Source organism: Canis lupus, chromosome 35, assembly GCF_011100685.1.
Source record: "Canis lupus familiaris isolate Mischka breed German Shepherd chromosome 35, alternate assembly UU_Cfam_GSD_1.0, whole genome shotgun sequence".
NCBI lineage: Eukaryota > Metazoa > Chordata > Mammalia > Carnivora > Canidae > Canis > Canis lupus.
In genome coordinates this window covers 24,591,920-24,606,728 of record NC_049256.1, presented here as the reverse complement: position 1 = coordinate 24,606,728, position 14,809 = coordinate 24,591,920, and the positions used below count along the sequence as shown (strand labels likewise).

The 14,809-nt window shown below is 45.4% G+C and overlaps 1 protein-coding gene across 3 annotated transcripts in view; it reads left to right on the top strand.

Moving 5' to 3' along the window:
* The window catches only part of LOC488248 (cytidine monophosphate-N-acetylneuraminic acid hydroxylase), a 143,875-nt gene that overhangs the window by 20,961 nt on the left and 108,105 nt on the right, over positions 1-14,809 (top strand). The window contains exon 1 of one of the 3 annotated variants that reach the window (XM_038584298.1): positions 2,007-2,138. The exons of 1 other annotated variant lie outside the window; for it this stretch is intronic. In XM_038584298.1, the coding sequence (XP_038440226.1) occupies positions 2,029-2,138 (110 nt within the window). In that variant the 5' untranslated portion in view covers positions 2,007-2,028. Of the gene's footprint in view, positions 1-2,006; positions 2,139-6,499; positions 6,518-14,809 lie in introns of those variants that run through there. One more of the 3 variants, XM_038584303.1, reaches the window with a different exon arrangement.

Below are 14,809 nucleotides of genomic sequence, written 5' to 3'. Positions count from 1 at the left end.
GTCTGTTTTTTGGTTTGTCTTTTTTTTTCTTTGTTCTTTTTGTTTTGTTTTGTTTCTTAAATTCCACATATGAGTAAAATCATATGGTATTTAGCATTTGTCTTTCTTTGCCTGACTTATTTTGCTTAGCGTAAAGACACTCTAGCTCCATCCATGTCAGTGCAAATGGCAAGATTTCCTACCTTTTTTATGGCTGAATAATATTGCATTATATATGTGTGTATATATATATACACATTTATATATACATACACACCACATCTTTATCTATTCATCAGTTAATGGAGACATGGGCTGTTTCCACAATTTCGCTATTATAGATAATGCTGCTATAACATCACAGTGCATGTATCCCTTTGAATTAGTGTTTTTGTGTTTTTTGGGTAAATATCCAATAGCGTGATTACCAGTTCATAGGGTAGTTCTATTTTTAACTTTTTGAGGAAACTCCGTACTGTTTTCCACAGTGGCTGCACCAGTTTCCATTTCCACCAACAGTGCAGAAGGGTTCCATTTTCTCCATATCCTCTCCAAAACCTGTTTTTTCTTGAGTTCTTCATTTTAGACATTCTGACAAGTGTGAAGCGATATCTCATTGTGGTTTATCATTTCAAATGGGTTCTATTCGATCCCAATCTAACTTTTCAATCCTTTGCTTTTACCACACTGTCTTCATTCTGTAGTTCTATAGTAAGTTTTAAAGTCAGGTAGTATACGTCTTCCAACTTTTTTTTCAAGATTGTTTTAGCTATTTAGGTCCTTTGTATTTCCATATGAGTCTTAAAATAAACTTGTCAGTTTCTACAAAAAAGATCTTAGTGAGATTATGATTGGAAATCCACCGAATCTATTGACTCAAGAGATCAATTTGGGAAGAATTGACATGTTAACAACCAAGTCTTCCTACCCTTGATATTTTAGTGTTGCTATTTATGCAGAGTTTTAATTGATATATAATTGAATTTTGATGGAATATTCTGGGTTTGATACTCTTCTAGGATTTTATCCATTTCATCGACATATTTAAATGTATTGGCAGAAAGATTTTTATAGTATTATTATATCTTTTTAATGTCTGCAGCACCGATAGTATAGTGTCTTGTCCCCGATAATAATGACTTGTGTCTTTTCTCCTTACTTTTTTCCTTGACTAGTAATATCACTAGAGCCTTTTTGATTTTATTTTGGTCTTTTCAAAGAACTAACTTTTGAGTAGATCATTTTGAATAGATCTCTATTGCATGTTTTCCATTTTATAAAATCCCACTCTTTATTATTTCCTTTTTGTGTGTGTGTATTTTGCAGTTCTTTTTCTAAGTACTTGGACTCAATATTTAGCTCATTAAATTTCAAACTTTCTTCTTTTCTAATGTGAGTGTTTCCCTGTAAGTGCTGTTTCAAATGAATCCCTCACATTTGATATGTTTTTACTAGTAATAGTTCTAAATAATTTCCTATCTATTATTATTTATATTTGACCAATACATTATATCAATATATGTCTCTTAATTTCCAACCATGAATATTACTGGTTATCACTTTGTTTTTTTATTCTGAGCTTAGTCACATCATGATATGTGCAATCTTGTATCTCCATATGATACTATTCCTTGGACATTTATGGAGATGAAGCCTGTGTATGATCAGTTATTGTAGCTCTTACATGTGTGCAGGAAAACAATGTATAATCTGCAGTTGTTGAGTGGTATGTTATATAAGATACCTATTATCTATCTACATCCTTTTTTTTTTTTTTCCCAAACAGGAAGATAAATTTGGTGCCTGTTAACCCATCGTAGCCAGAAATAGAAATACATGAGTCATTAGTCATTCTTAATGCTTTTGTTTCCTACCCATTTTTGGCTTTAAGTTATAGTTCTCTGATGTCTAATGACAATGTTGGGCACTTTTTCATGCGCTCATTGGCCATTTGTGTGGGTGTGTGTAGAATATCCATCAGGTCACGTTTGATTAATTGTCTCCAAACCCTCTTCTACGGTACTCATTTTTTTTTTTTTTAGTTTTGACATGTCCCAACATTTATTTGTACCTTTGGGGGCTGCCATTTCTCCAACCGTGGCTCAAGTCAGCCTGGAAGCGGGACACCACATCTCTAAGGCCCCTGCGGCTGAGGGAAGGTACTGCCCCCTGTCCGGGGCCCAGTGGGGCCGAGCGCACGGAGCAGGCAGAGGAGGGGGACGCGGGCGAAGGCTGGGTCGCAGGTGCAGGCTCGCGGCGGAGGGGGTGGGGCTCGGGCCTGGGGGCGGGCGGGGGCCGGGGAGCGACCCGGGCGTGGAGCAGGGGCTCGGGCCTGGGGGTGGCCGGGGCGTGGAGCAGAGGCTCGGGCCGGGGGTGACCGGGGCGTGGAGCAGGGGCTCGGGCCTGGGGTTGACCGGGGCGTGGAGCAGGGGACCGGGCCGGGGGCGGGCGGGGTGTGGAGCAGGGGCTCGGGCCGGGGGGCGGACGGGGCGTGGAGCAGGGGCTCGGGCCTGGGGGTGACCGGGGCGTGGAGCAGGGGCTCGGGCCTGGGGTTGACCGGGGCGTGGAGCAGGGGACCGGGCCGGGGGCGGGCGGGGTGTGGAGCAGGGGCTCGGGCCGGGGGGCGGACGGGGCGTGGAGCAGGGGCTCGGGCCTGGGGGTGACCGGGGCGTGGAGCAGGGGCTCGGGCCTGGGGGCGGGCGGGGCGTGGAGCAGGGGACCGGGCCGGGGGCGGGCGGGGCGTGGAGCAGGGGACCGGGCCGGGGGCGAGCGGGGCGTGGAGCAGGGGCTCGGGCCTGGGGGCGGGCGGGGCGTGGAGCAGGGGACCGGGCCGGGGGCGAGCGGGGCGTGGAGCAGGGGCTCGGGCCTGGGGGCGGGCGGGGCGTGGAGCAGGGGACCGGGCCGGGGGCGGGCGGGGCGTGGAGCAGGGGACCGGGCCGGGGGCGGGCGGGGCGTGGAGCAGGGGCTCGGGCCTGGGGGCGGGCGGGGCGTGGAGCAGGGGACCGGGCCGGGGGCGGGCGGGGCGTGGAGCAGGGGCTCGGGCCTGGGGGCGGGCGGGGCGTGGAGCAGGGGCTCGGGCCTGGGGGCGGGCGGGGCGTGGAGCAGGGGCTCGGGCCTGGGGGCGGGCGGGGCGTGGAGCAGGGGCTCGGGCCTGGGGGCGGGCGGGGCGTGGAGCAGGGGACCGGGCCGGGGGCGGGCGGGGCGTGGAGCAGGGGCTCGGGCCTGGGGGCGGGCGGGGCGTGGAGCAGGGGACCGGGCCGGGGGCGGGCGGGGCGTGGAGCAGGGGACCGGGCCGGGGGCGAGCGGGGCGTGGAGCAGGGGCTCGGGCCTGGGGGTGGGCGGGGCGTGGAGCAGGGGACCGGGCCGGGGGCGGGCGGGGCGTGGAGCAGGGGCTCGGGCCGGGGGGCGGACGGGGCGTGGAGCAGGGGCTCGGGCCTGGGGGTGACCGGGGCGTGGAGCAGGGCCTCGGGCCTGGGGGCGGGCGGGGGCCGCGGGACCCCCGGAGCGGCGCGCCCCCTCCTCCTCCGCGGGGCGGGGGGCCGGGAGCGCAGCCGGGGCGCGGCGGGGCGCGGCGGGGCGCAGAGGCCTCCAGGGCGGCTCCGGCGGGTGAGGCGGCGGGAAGGAGCCTTCCCCGAGGGAACGGGCGGGTCGGGGGTCTTGCCGGAGTTCTCCGCCGGGCGGCCGGGCCCCGGGGAGGGGACTCCGTTTCCGGGCGATTCCCAGCGCGGCTCCCGGTGGATGCTGCGTCCGAGCCGGTGACTCCGCCGTCCCTCGCGCCCCGCGGTGTGCGGCCTCCCTCCCTCCCTCCCTCCCTCCCTCCCGCCGCGCCTGCGTCCCCGGGGCTGGGCCGCTCGCCTCCAGGCGCCCCCCGGTTCGCACGCGAGGGAGGGAGGCCTCGCTAGCTGGGGCCCTGCTGTGCCCGCGCCCCCGGACCGAGCCAAGTACCTCATCGGCTGCTTCCAGAGTTGCGGAGAGGAGTGCTCAGAAATCTGGGATTTGGAATTCACCTGTAACTCCTTACAGTGTCGCTGGTATACGTTGAGGTTATTAGTAGTACATGCAGATTTAAGATTGTGCTGGTTTCTGGGGCGCCTGGGTGGCTGAGTTGGTGAAGAGTGTGTTTTGGGCTCATTTCATGATCCCCGGGGTGTCGTATGGAGCCCAGAATTCGTCTACCTGCTCCTCCCTCTCCCCCTTCATCCCACCTCGTGCTCTGGCTCTGGCTCTTTCCCATGCATGCTCTCTCAAATAAATAAAAATAAAGTCTTAAAAAAGTTATGGGTTCTGATGAATTGCTCCTTTTATCTTTATGAAATGACTCTCTGGCAATAATTTGTTGCTTAAAACATGCTTTCTTTATTGTTAATATGGCTACGTCAGTGTGCTCTTGCTTAGTTAGAATTTGCCTGCTAACTCCTTTATACATACATACATTACGTATGTATAAGTACATAAACAAGCACATGTGTATTTCAGGTCTCAGACACATAGAATTGACTATGTGTCAATTAACTATAGCATTGTTATAGTTTTTTAGTTATAGTTAATTATAGTCATTAACTATAACATGATGGACCTTCTCATGAAGTCTGTTTGTTTGTTTTTTTGCTGGTCCTTGCTTTAATAATTGTGCACTGTGAGCTGCTAGATACTCTGGAACTTTGCCTGCAGAAATCATTAGCCAAGTTAGAGCTGGAGCTCTCCAGACAGGATCAGCATTTGCTTCTTCCAGGTTTATGGGAGCTATGAGCCTAGGATTACTCTAAATATTCAGCAAGAGGTTTGTCTAGTTCCCCAGATAGTGTGAATTCAGGCTGGAAAAACTCTTGGAGCCCAGATTCTGTTTTTCTCTCTCTTTTACTTAGCACTAAAATTTGAGCTAAATTTTCTTGCCTATCTCCTGGAACTGAGGTTCCGATGGTAGAAGTGGGAGATTGAGGAGCAAAACCATTTTATTCCTACATTCATTCCCAAAGTGATGGTTTTACCCAGTGGGATCACTTTTGGGGGAAGATCTCCTGTTAGACTCCCCAGCTTGGCAGGCTCTCTCTGGGTTGTGTCTCTGGAGCTATCTGAGGCCATGAGTGCAAAGATCAGGGTCCCTCTCCTTCCTCCTTGTTTGGGAAATGGCTGGCTACAGCCTTTTTTGTATTCAGTCTCTGATTTGATAATTCCTTACTTTTGTGACAGCTCCTTGACTCTCTTAAGATTGTCAGATTTTTAGTTTTTTTTTTTTTTTAACAAGAGAATTCATTCAGGTATTTAGCCCATCACCTTATTGGAAACAATCTAAATTTAGTACATGGTACCTCAAACTCTGTTAGACTGCTTATTTATGCTCTTCCCTCTCAAGTAATTATATATGTCAGTACATTATGATTGAGAAAGTTTGTATTAAATTCTGTGCATATTAATTAGGAAGGTGGTAGGCTTTAGTGGTGAAGTACATGGTCACCATTTGAGGAATGTTCCTAGCTTGGATCAATTTTTAAGAAGGTAACCACAAAGTTTTGAAGAGGATACCAAAAGGAACTTACATCTGTTGATTCGAAACTGCCTGGGAAACTTTACACTTTTTATTTTTAGCTTTTGCTTCCATTCAGCTTATATTTCTATTGTAGCAGCTTTCTTCCAAAACCAAAATCATGCAAACAAGCTATGGTGGGTTGATTATTGCACGTAACCCCCAAAGACATGTCTATCAGAACCTCTCATCTAATTTGGGAAGAGGGTCTCTATAGATATAATATTAAGCATCTTAAGAGCAGTTCTCCTGAATTATCTAGGTGGACCCTAATCCAATGGCAAGTGCCTTTTATAAGAAAAGGAAAAGACACAGAGGAGAAATACAGATTGTAGGTGGTGTGAAGACAGCTAGAGACCAAGGTGATAAATCCACAGAAGCTAGGAGAAAGGTGTAGACACTCCCTACAGCTTCCAGCAGGAACCAACCCTTGATTTCAGACTCCTGGCTTCTAGAACCACGAGGGGACACATTTCTGTTACTTTAATTACTACCTAATTTGTGAGAACTAGTTTTGGCAGCACTAGGAAACTAATAACTGGGTTTTTCCACTCTCTCTGTTCCAGTAAGTTTTAAAAGCCTATAGTCTAGTTTCCCATCAGTTATGATCAGGAAATGACAATGAGGTGACAGACCTGGAATGGAACTTCTCTGGAGGCCACTCCATAATTTAGTTTCCTGGTCATGAGGAGTAAATTCTTAAAGCTTTTAACTAGTATAAAGCTTTTCTGGCATTCAAGTTTGACTCTTGCCATCAGCTCCTTCATTTTCCTCATCTATAATAATATTTCTAATGTTTGACCCTTCCTCCTGCCCTCTCCTTCACCCCTCTTTCCCATCCTCCTCCATACATATATATATATTTTTTCTCATACATATTTTTAAAAGGCTCTCCGAAACATCCACAGTGACTCTGAACTTGGCAGAAGAGTCATTTTTATCCAGTGAAGACCAACAACAAAATAGTTCCTAGAATTTGGATAGCTTTATTTATCATCATAGCAGCTCTCTGAGGTAGGTATCGTCAGGACCATTTTATTAAAAATGACAGTTTTCTCCCAGTTAGAATCAAAAAACTGCAGCCAGAAGGAGCCTTGGAGCCGCTGGCCTGACTGATTAATTTGTTAAACAGTTTTGAGTGACTGTGATGAACTAGGTTCTAAGATGCTCTGGGGAGTCAGATGCAATCAATTTGTCCCAGGCTTCACCAGCTAGTGAGCAACTATGGATTGCTATTAGCAATAGTGTAGCAATTTTGTAGCATTAAGAAATTTGATGTTAATTTTAAACCCAGGTAATTATAAGTAGGCATCTTTTACACACTTCAAAAAATGTAAATGGACCAAAATGTGTTGTAGAGCCCTATTTCTTTTCTTTCCTTTTTTTTTTAAGATTATTTATTTATTTATTTATTTATTTATTTATTTATTTCATGTTCCTTAGAACATTATCTATGGGAATTACTGGTAGATTGAGTAGAAGTTGTGTTCCTCCAGATAGGATTTGTGTTGACTTTCTCAGGCATCTGAGAGCATTTCCAGCCCAGAATCACTTTATTTTTTTAAAAAATTTTTATTTATTTATGATAGTCACAGAGAGAGAGAGAAAGAGAGAGAGAGGCAGAGACACAGGCAGAGGGAGAAGCAGGCTCCATGCACCGGGAGCCCGATGTGGGATTCGATCCCGGGCCTCCAGGATCGCACCCTGGGCCAAAGGCAGGCGCCAAACCGCTGCGCCACCCAGGGATCCCCAGGGAGCCTGCTTCTTCTGCCTGTGTCTCTGCCTATGTCTCTGCCTCTCTCTGTGTCTCTCGTGAATAAATAAAAATACAATCTTTTTTTAAAAAAATAAACTATGTACCCATTAAGCAGGGACTACCTGTTCCTTCCTCCAGCCCTGGAAGCTATTCTACATTCTGTCTCAATTTGCCTGTTATAAGTATCTCCCCTAAGTGGAATGGCACAATATGTGTGTCCTTTTGTGTCAGAGCAATTGCACTTAGTGGACTGTTTTCCACTTATATTCATGTTATAACACTTCTCAGAATTTTATTCACTTTTCATGGCCAAATAATATTCCACGATGTATATAGACACCACATTTTATAATCAACTCATCTGTTGATGGACACTTGGGTCATTTCTACCTTTTGCCTATTGTGAATATGTCCAGAGCAGCATACTGATATGCAAGTATATGTTTGAGTCCCTCTATGCTTTAAATTCTTGCAGACATATACCTAGTAGTGGAATTGCTGGATCATCTTGAATAATGTTTTAAAACACAAAAGTTTCCCAAATATTCTGTAACATCAGGGAGATTATTTTTCCCAGAACTCACAATGGACAAAAAGGGACGATGTTACATAATGCTGCAGAACAGAATATTATGTCAAGATGTTATTCAAAGTTCTCCAGCCACTACTCTTATTACCTCCTAAGGCTTTCAGCAGTGTGAGTGGTAAAGGGAAGGTATTATTGGGGTTAGCGGCACCTAATGGCTTCGTTTTATTCAGGGTGACTATTTGGTGAATCAGGATTAGAGACTGGAGAAAGGTAAGAGTTTCCAGAAAACCATTTTTCAGGCCATGGTTTGGGGAAGGCTTATAAATTCCATAGAATTAGAGTGTATGGAATGCAGAGTCAGAAAGAATTATGTTCTACTGGTGTAGAAATCTGCTTTCTGTCAACCAGTTGCCACTAACCAGACATAGAACCTTAGGGAAGTGACTTAACCTCTTAGGATCTCCACTTCCTGTATTGTGTACACTGGGTGGAGAAGGGGTGGGAAAAGAAGGTTGTAGAGATGCGCTGCATAATATCAGGTCCATCTCCGCCCTAAACATCTATGACTTTAAAAACCTTGATTGTTATCTAGGTCAGATTTTCATTTGTAGAAAGCCTTGATTCCTAGGTCTTGATTTGTGAGGTGAGCTAATTTCGAAGACCGCATCACAGAAGCTGTCATTTATACCTATCCCGCCATGCCTTTACTCAGCTGAAAATATGCAACAAGAATTTAATATAACAAATATTTCCTCAGAATATGAGCCATATTACTGGCCAGAGTTACTGGTTACTGTCACACCCTGAATCTTGTATTTTATGTTATAAATCTTTAGAATAACAGTGGTTCTCTTAAAAGCTATGTTCTCCCTGTTTTCTGGGTAAATATACTCACCTTTTACAAACATCTGGCTCTTTCTATAAATCTGTCCTCAGGTTTCCACTAAATTTCCCATAGAAATTGTAGTAGTATAGATTTGGAAAAGGCCTGACCCTCATTTTCCTTTGATGACTGCTTAGGTGTCCCTCTTAGCTGTTTTATAACATCTAGTGCATTTACTGTTTGTTCATTCACCCAGCATCATGCTAGGTGTTGGAGTTACAGCAATGAACAAGACAGGCAGGCCCCCTGCTCTCACTTAGCTTAATGCTTAGGGCTGAAGACAGACACCAAATAAGTAATAACAGGTGTGCAGGATGTTAAGAAGGAGAAATGCAGACTCCTACATGCTATTGAAGCTTATATTGGGATTTAACCAAACCTTTGGGTATCAGAGATTTCTAGAGGAAGTGGCATTTAAAGTGAAATCTGAATAGTGAGTAGGAGTTAGCCAGGCAAAGATGGGGAAGGAGGATATTCCAGCAGAGGGAACAGCTGAAGTGAGAAAGTCCACGGAACATCAGGAAAACTATAAGAATGTCACACTGGCCAAAATGGACACAGGGCTGGGGAGAGCAATGGCAGGTAAGGCAGGAGACAGAGGCACACGTCTGACCAGGATGCTGATTCTAGGCCATGCTAAGGATTTTGGACTTTATCCTCAAGGAAGGGGGAATCATTGGGAGCTGCAAGCAGGGAAGAGACATGATTATATCTGGTGTTTTTAAAGCTTCTTTGGCTGTAGCATGCTAAGTAAGTTGGAGGTGGATTGGCAGGAGGAGAGTAGGAGGCTCAATTAGGAGGCTCCTCTTGAAGTTCAAGTGAGACTGTTATGGATATGGGTGAGGCCCTGTGTTCCCTCGGAGGGACAGGCTTGATGTTGTAGGAGCTAGGAGATGAAGTGGACCAAGAGTCAAGAAGGCTTTCATGGAAGCCACAGGGAAAGAGCGTTTCAGAAGGGAGAACGCTGTCCGGGGTGCCAGTAGAGCTGAGATGTCCAGTGAATGGATGGCTGGGAAATATCATTTGGATCTCATGATATGGAAGATACTGCTGATCTTAGGAAGAACACCTCCGGTGGAATGGTGAGGGTAAAACCTATTGAGTGGCTTGAGGGGTCACTGGAAAGTAAGAAGAGAGGAGAAAGAGACAGTGAGTGAACTCTACTCTCCCGTAAGAAAGGACCATTGCTGGGGGCCATAGTGAATTAGGGAAAAATCAGTTTTAAGAAGTGGAGAAGCTTGCTACACCTGGGTAGCTCAGTCAGTTAAGGATCTGACTCTTGGTTTTGGCTCAGATCGTGATCTCAGGGTCATGAGAGCAAGCCCTACATTGGGCTTTGTGCTCAGTATGGAGTCTGATGGAGATTCTTTCTCTCCCTCTGCCCCTCTGCCCTTCCCCTAGCACTCTCTCTCTCTCTCAAATAAAATCTTAAACAACAATGACAACAACTGGAGAGGCTTGCACATGTTTAAATGCCAAAGGGAAGGAGCCAGGTAGAGAAGAGAGAAGAATTAGGAGAGAAAGGGACAATAGCCTGAGGCTTCTGAAATTATGGACTGAGGGAGGAAGTTGAGAACCAAGGTGGGGGGATTGGTCACCTGTCATATTTCACTGACATTTCCAACTAGATGTCTGTCTTTTTCAGTAGGCTGTACACTCTAGTATCCTATTTGATTTGATGTCCCCAGCACTTAGTCTATGACCTAACACCAAGAGGTGTACTGTGAGTGTGTGGTGGAACTGATGTGTCCTTCATCTGGAAAGGCACAGTGGAAGTCTTCCTCCGAGCATACAGACCAAATACCTTGACAAGTTGTGGGCTTCTGGCATAGATCTTAAAAATGAGAGCTCTGCATTACAGAGCTGCTGGCTAGTGGCTAGGCTAGGACCTTTACTTTGGCCAGTCATACTTGATGGGAAGGTATCGGTTGAAATTAGTCATGTTCATTGTTTCTATTGCCACACACAGTGGAAACACAAGGAGGGAGGGATAAGTGTTTTACCTCTAGTGACAAAAAGGAAGAGGTTCTAGGCCTGCGTGAAACTGGATGGGTTCCATTGCTTGGGTTCTTTGAGATATCCCTGGATCCTTCTTGCATATCTCTCTTTTTACATGAGGACGTTCTGATTTCTGGAAACAAATGAGCAAGACAGACACAGTTTCTCTGAAAAGAGCAATGTGGGAAGGAAGCCTGGAGAACAGGAGCATGTAAGATCAGGCAGAAAAGGAGAAAAACAAACCACGCCCAACAAACAGAACAAGCAGCTCTGAAGACCCCAGAGCGAACGTATGTCGTTCTGTGATTTCTTTTTTTTTTAATTTTTTTATTTTTATTTTTATTTTTTGATTTATTTTTTATTGGTGTTCAATTTGCTAACATACAGAATAACCCCCAGTGCCCGTCACCCATTCACTCCCACCCCCCGCCCTCCTCCCCTTCTACCACCCCTAGTTCGTTTCCCAGAGTTAGCAGTCTTTACGTTCTGTCTCCCTTTCTGATATTTCCCACACATTTCTTCTCCCTTCCCTTATATTCCCTTTCACTATTATTTATATTCCCCAAATGAATGAGAACATATAATGTTTGTCCTTCTCCGACTGACTTACTTCACTCAGCATAATACCCTCCAGTTCCATCCACGTTGAAGCAAATGGTGGATATCTGTCATTTCTAATAGCTGAGTAATATTCCATTGTATACATAAACCACATCTTCTTTATCCATTCATCTTTCGTTGGACACCGAGGCTCCTTCCACATTCTGTGATTTCTAAAGAGTGGCAAGTTTCAAGGGAGAAGATGGGCAGCGGTACGGAGTGTAACAGTGAGGCCGGTAAGGTGAGGATTGGTAGATGCTTCTCACACATCCCTGGATGGCCTTCGTTCTGGGCACTGGTGAAAGAAGCCAGACAGCCACGGGGGAGTGAAAGGCAGGACATGGAGAGGAGAGGAATAAGAGTAACAAAAAACTTGGCAAATGAAAAAGAAAGAGAGGACAGTTGCTAGAAGACCGTCATCTCAGGGAGATTTTTAACAGGACAGTGCTTGGAGATCTAGAGAATAGGGGTGCGGTGTGGGCGAGACTGTGCAGAATACAAATCTTCCACTGGGGAAGACTGGCACACTTCTTTAGGAAGTTCAGTTACCAGGGTTTTTCTTTTTTCTTTTTCTTGATTTTTTTTAAATATTTTTTTATTTATTATTTATGCATGACACACACACACACACACACACACACACACAGGCAGAGACACAGGCAGAGGGAGAAGCAGGCTCCATGCAGGGAGCCCGACTGGGACTCGATCCCTGGTCTCCAGGATCAAGCCCTGAGCTGAAGGCAGCGCTAAACCACTGAGCCACCCAGGCTGCCCTGTTACCAGGGTTTTTTTTTTTTTTTTAATTTTTATTTATTTATGATAGTCACAGAGAGAGAGAAAGAGAGAGGCAGAGACACAGGCAGAGGGAGAAGCAGGCTCCATGCACCAGGAGCCCGACGTGGGATTCGATCCCGGGTCCCAGGATCGCGCCCTGGGCCAAAGGCAGGCGCCAAACCGCTGCGCCACCCAGGGATCCCTGTTACCAGGGTTTTTAACTGGAGTTTGCAACTGAGGGGATGTGGGTACCAAGGAGGGGACTCTCTGGCCACAGTTGAAACGTGTATTCTGAGTCCGTTGAGTCTGAAAAGGTGTTCTTTTAGAGCCATGCTTGTGTCACCATCAGACTGTAAAGTCCCCTCATTCCCCTGTCATTCCCCCAGCATTTCATTGCAAATGAAAGGGCTGACACCAGCAGGTATCTTTTGCCTGGTGAGATGCTGCTCTAGGGGAGGGCTTTTGGTGGAGGAAGTAGGGTGGATAGTGGATCAGTCTGGAAGCTTGTAGTATTTCTTGTCGGATTTTTTTTTTTTTTGTTCCTTGTAAACGTCATCAGATTACCTGTAGTATGCCTTTTATCAGTATTCCTGCCCAACAGTTATTAGATCCTTAAAAAGTATGAAATGTTTTCCTTCAGCTGAAAAAAAATGTTATCTTATTATTTCCTTGATCATTCCTTTTCAATTCATTCTTTTCTCCTTCCAAAGACAAATTCCTATTTATTCTCACTGTTTATGCTTCATAATTTCTCTCTCTCTCTCTCTCTTTTTGGGGTGGGTGGGTGGGGGAGATTCCTTAAGTTGATTTCCTAGTTCATAGATTCTAAACATGGTTTGGGTGTATTCTGTTAGTTAAGGTCTCTGATGAGTCTTTGTGGTTTGGGTACTTATCTTTCTATTCCTTACAACCATTTGTTCCCTTCCTATTCCTGTTCATAGTTTCTGTTCCATCTCTGCAATATCTTTCTGCAGGTCACTTTGTCCTTTGAGACTTCAAAAAAATGTGCCTGATGAGAAATTTAATGTCTCCCCTAGACTTTTTTTCTTTTTAATTCCAATGGATTTTGTACATGTGATCCCTTAGAGGTCTAGTTTTCTTTGGCCAATGATCTCCTGACCTTCCTCCTCCTTATAACCCATTCTGGCCCAGACAGAGAACATGTCTTTCCCTGTCCCTCCCAAGTGCCGTTCACTTGTGTGGGGCTCTCTTTGTTGGAGGTGTAAGGAGCGAGTGATATCACAACCTGCCAGAGAGCACATGCTGTCCTTGAAAGTCCTTCCATCTCCCCATCCCAGGAGCTGTCACATACCCGCTTCCCCAGCAGGGCTTGACCTGCCCTCATGCTTCCACCTCTCCTCCCACCTCCTACTTGTTTGTGCTCATTCCAGAACTTCCTTCTCCAGAATCCTAATTTCCTTCTCTGTCAACATTTCAACAAGTGGAAAAGTTTTCACTAGACCTGTTTTTTTCTTCAGGAGAATTCAGTTAGGGTCTTGCCATTAAAATGAGGATGTTTATACATCAATGCACAAATGAAAAAGATTTTTTAAAAATTCCCTCTTGTGTACTAAGTCCATCTTGGGGAGAGAGATTTTGGCTCTGATCACTCAACTTGCTATTGTTTCTGATACCTAATTTCCTTTATTTGTGTGTGGTGACTTTTATGCTCTGTTTCTTATATTTCTAAACACCCAGGTCTAGGTTCCTCAGTGTTGGCAGGTGATTGTGCGTTTCTCCTGGCAGTTTCCTGCCTCTTTTCTCTAGGTGAGGCTTACATAAAATTTATGAAACGTAATAAATGTACAGTCTCCAGCAATAAAATATACTAGAGAATGCACTTCTGGTATAAGCCAACCTTTGCTCTTCTCTCAGAAGCTTGAATCACCATTAGCCAAGTGTAAATAACCAACGTGTTATTGTCTGGTCTGTTCTCCTTTGTCTACCTGATTTAAAGTCGTTTTTGTGATGCATCTGGTCCTCATACCATACTTTTGGGTGCCAGTTCACTTGAGTTATCCATATGCTTGCATTAGAACTGGTAAACCAATCATAACAATTCATAGCTGCTTCATGTGCAACTGGTAATGTCCAATTGACTGACTGCATGTTAAAAAAACACTGCAAAACTGTCTTGTGCAAAAAGCATGTAATATTGCAAGAGGAACTCTTACATTTGCTGTTATAAGTGGAAGCTGGTATAGTCTCTTTGGAAAACTGGTTGATGGTACCTATCAAAATTTAATGTTTATATACCATTTGACCCAGCTATGCCATTCCTAGGTATAGTCCTAACAGAAATGAGTGCTTATGTCCACCAAAAATTATGCACAAGAATATTCATAGCATTAATCATAACAAGTAAAAACAAGGTACAATGCAAATATCTAACAATAGTAGAATAAAGAAAATGTAGCATATTTACATGATGGAATACTATGGAGTGATGAAAAGGAACACACCACTGCTTTGTATAATAAGATGGATAAATCTCATAGTCATGATGGTAGGTAGGAGGCAGAGGCCAGATATAATTAACGGTATGATTCCATTTATATGAAATTCCAGGGTAGGCATAACTAACCTAGAGTGATAGAAGTCGGAAGAGTGGTTGCTACTTGAGCGGGAATTGGTAGGGGAGGAGTTTGCTGGCGTACTACCAATGTACCTTGGAGGCAGTTGCATGGGCGTATATCTATGTAAAAAATCACAAAGTTGTACATTTAAGATTAGTGCACCATACTATATGTTGTGTTTCAATTTAAA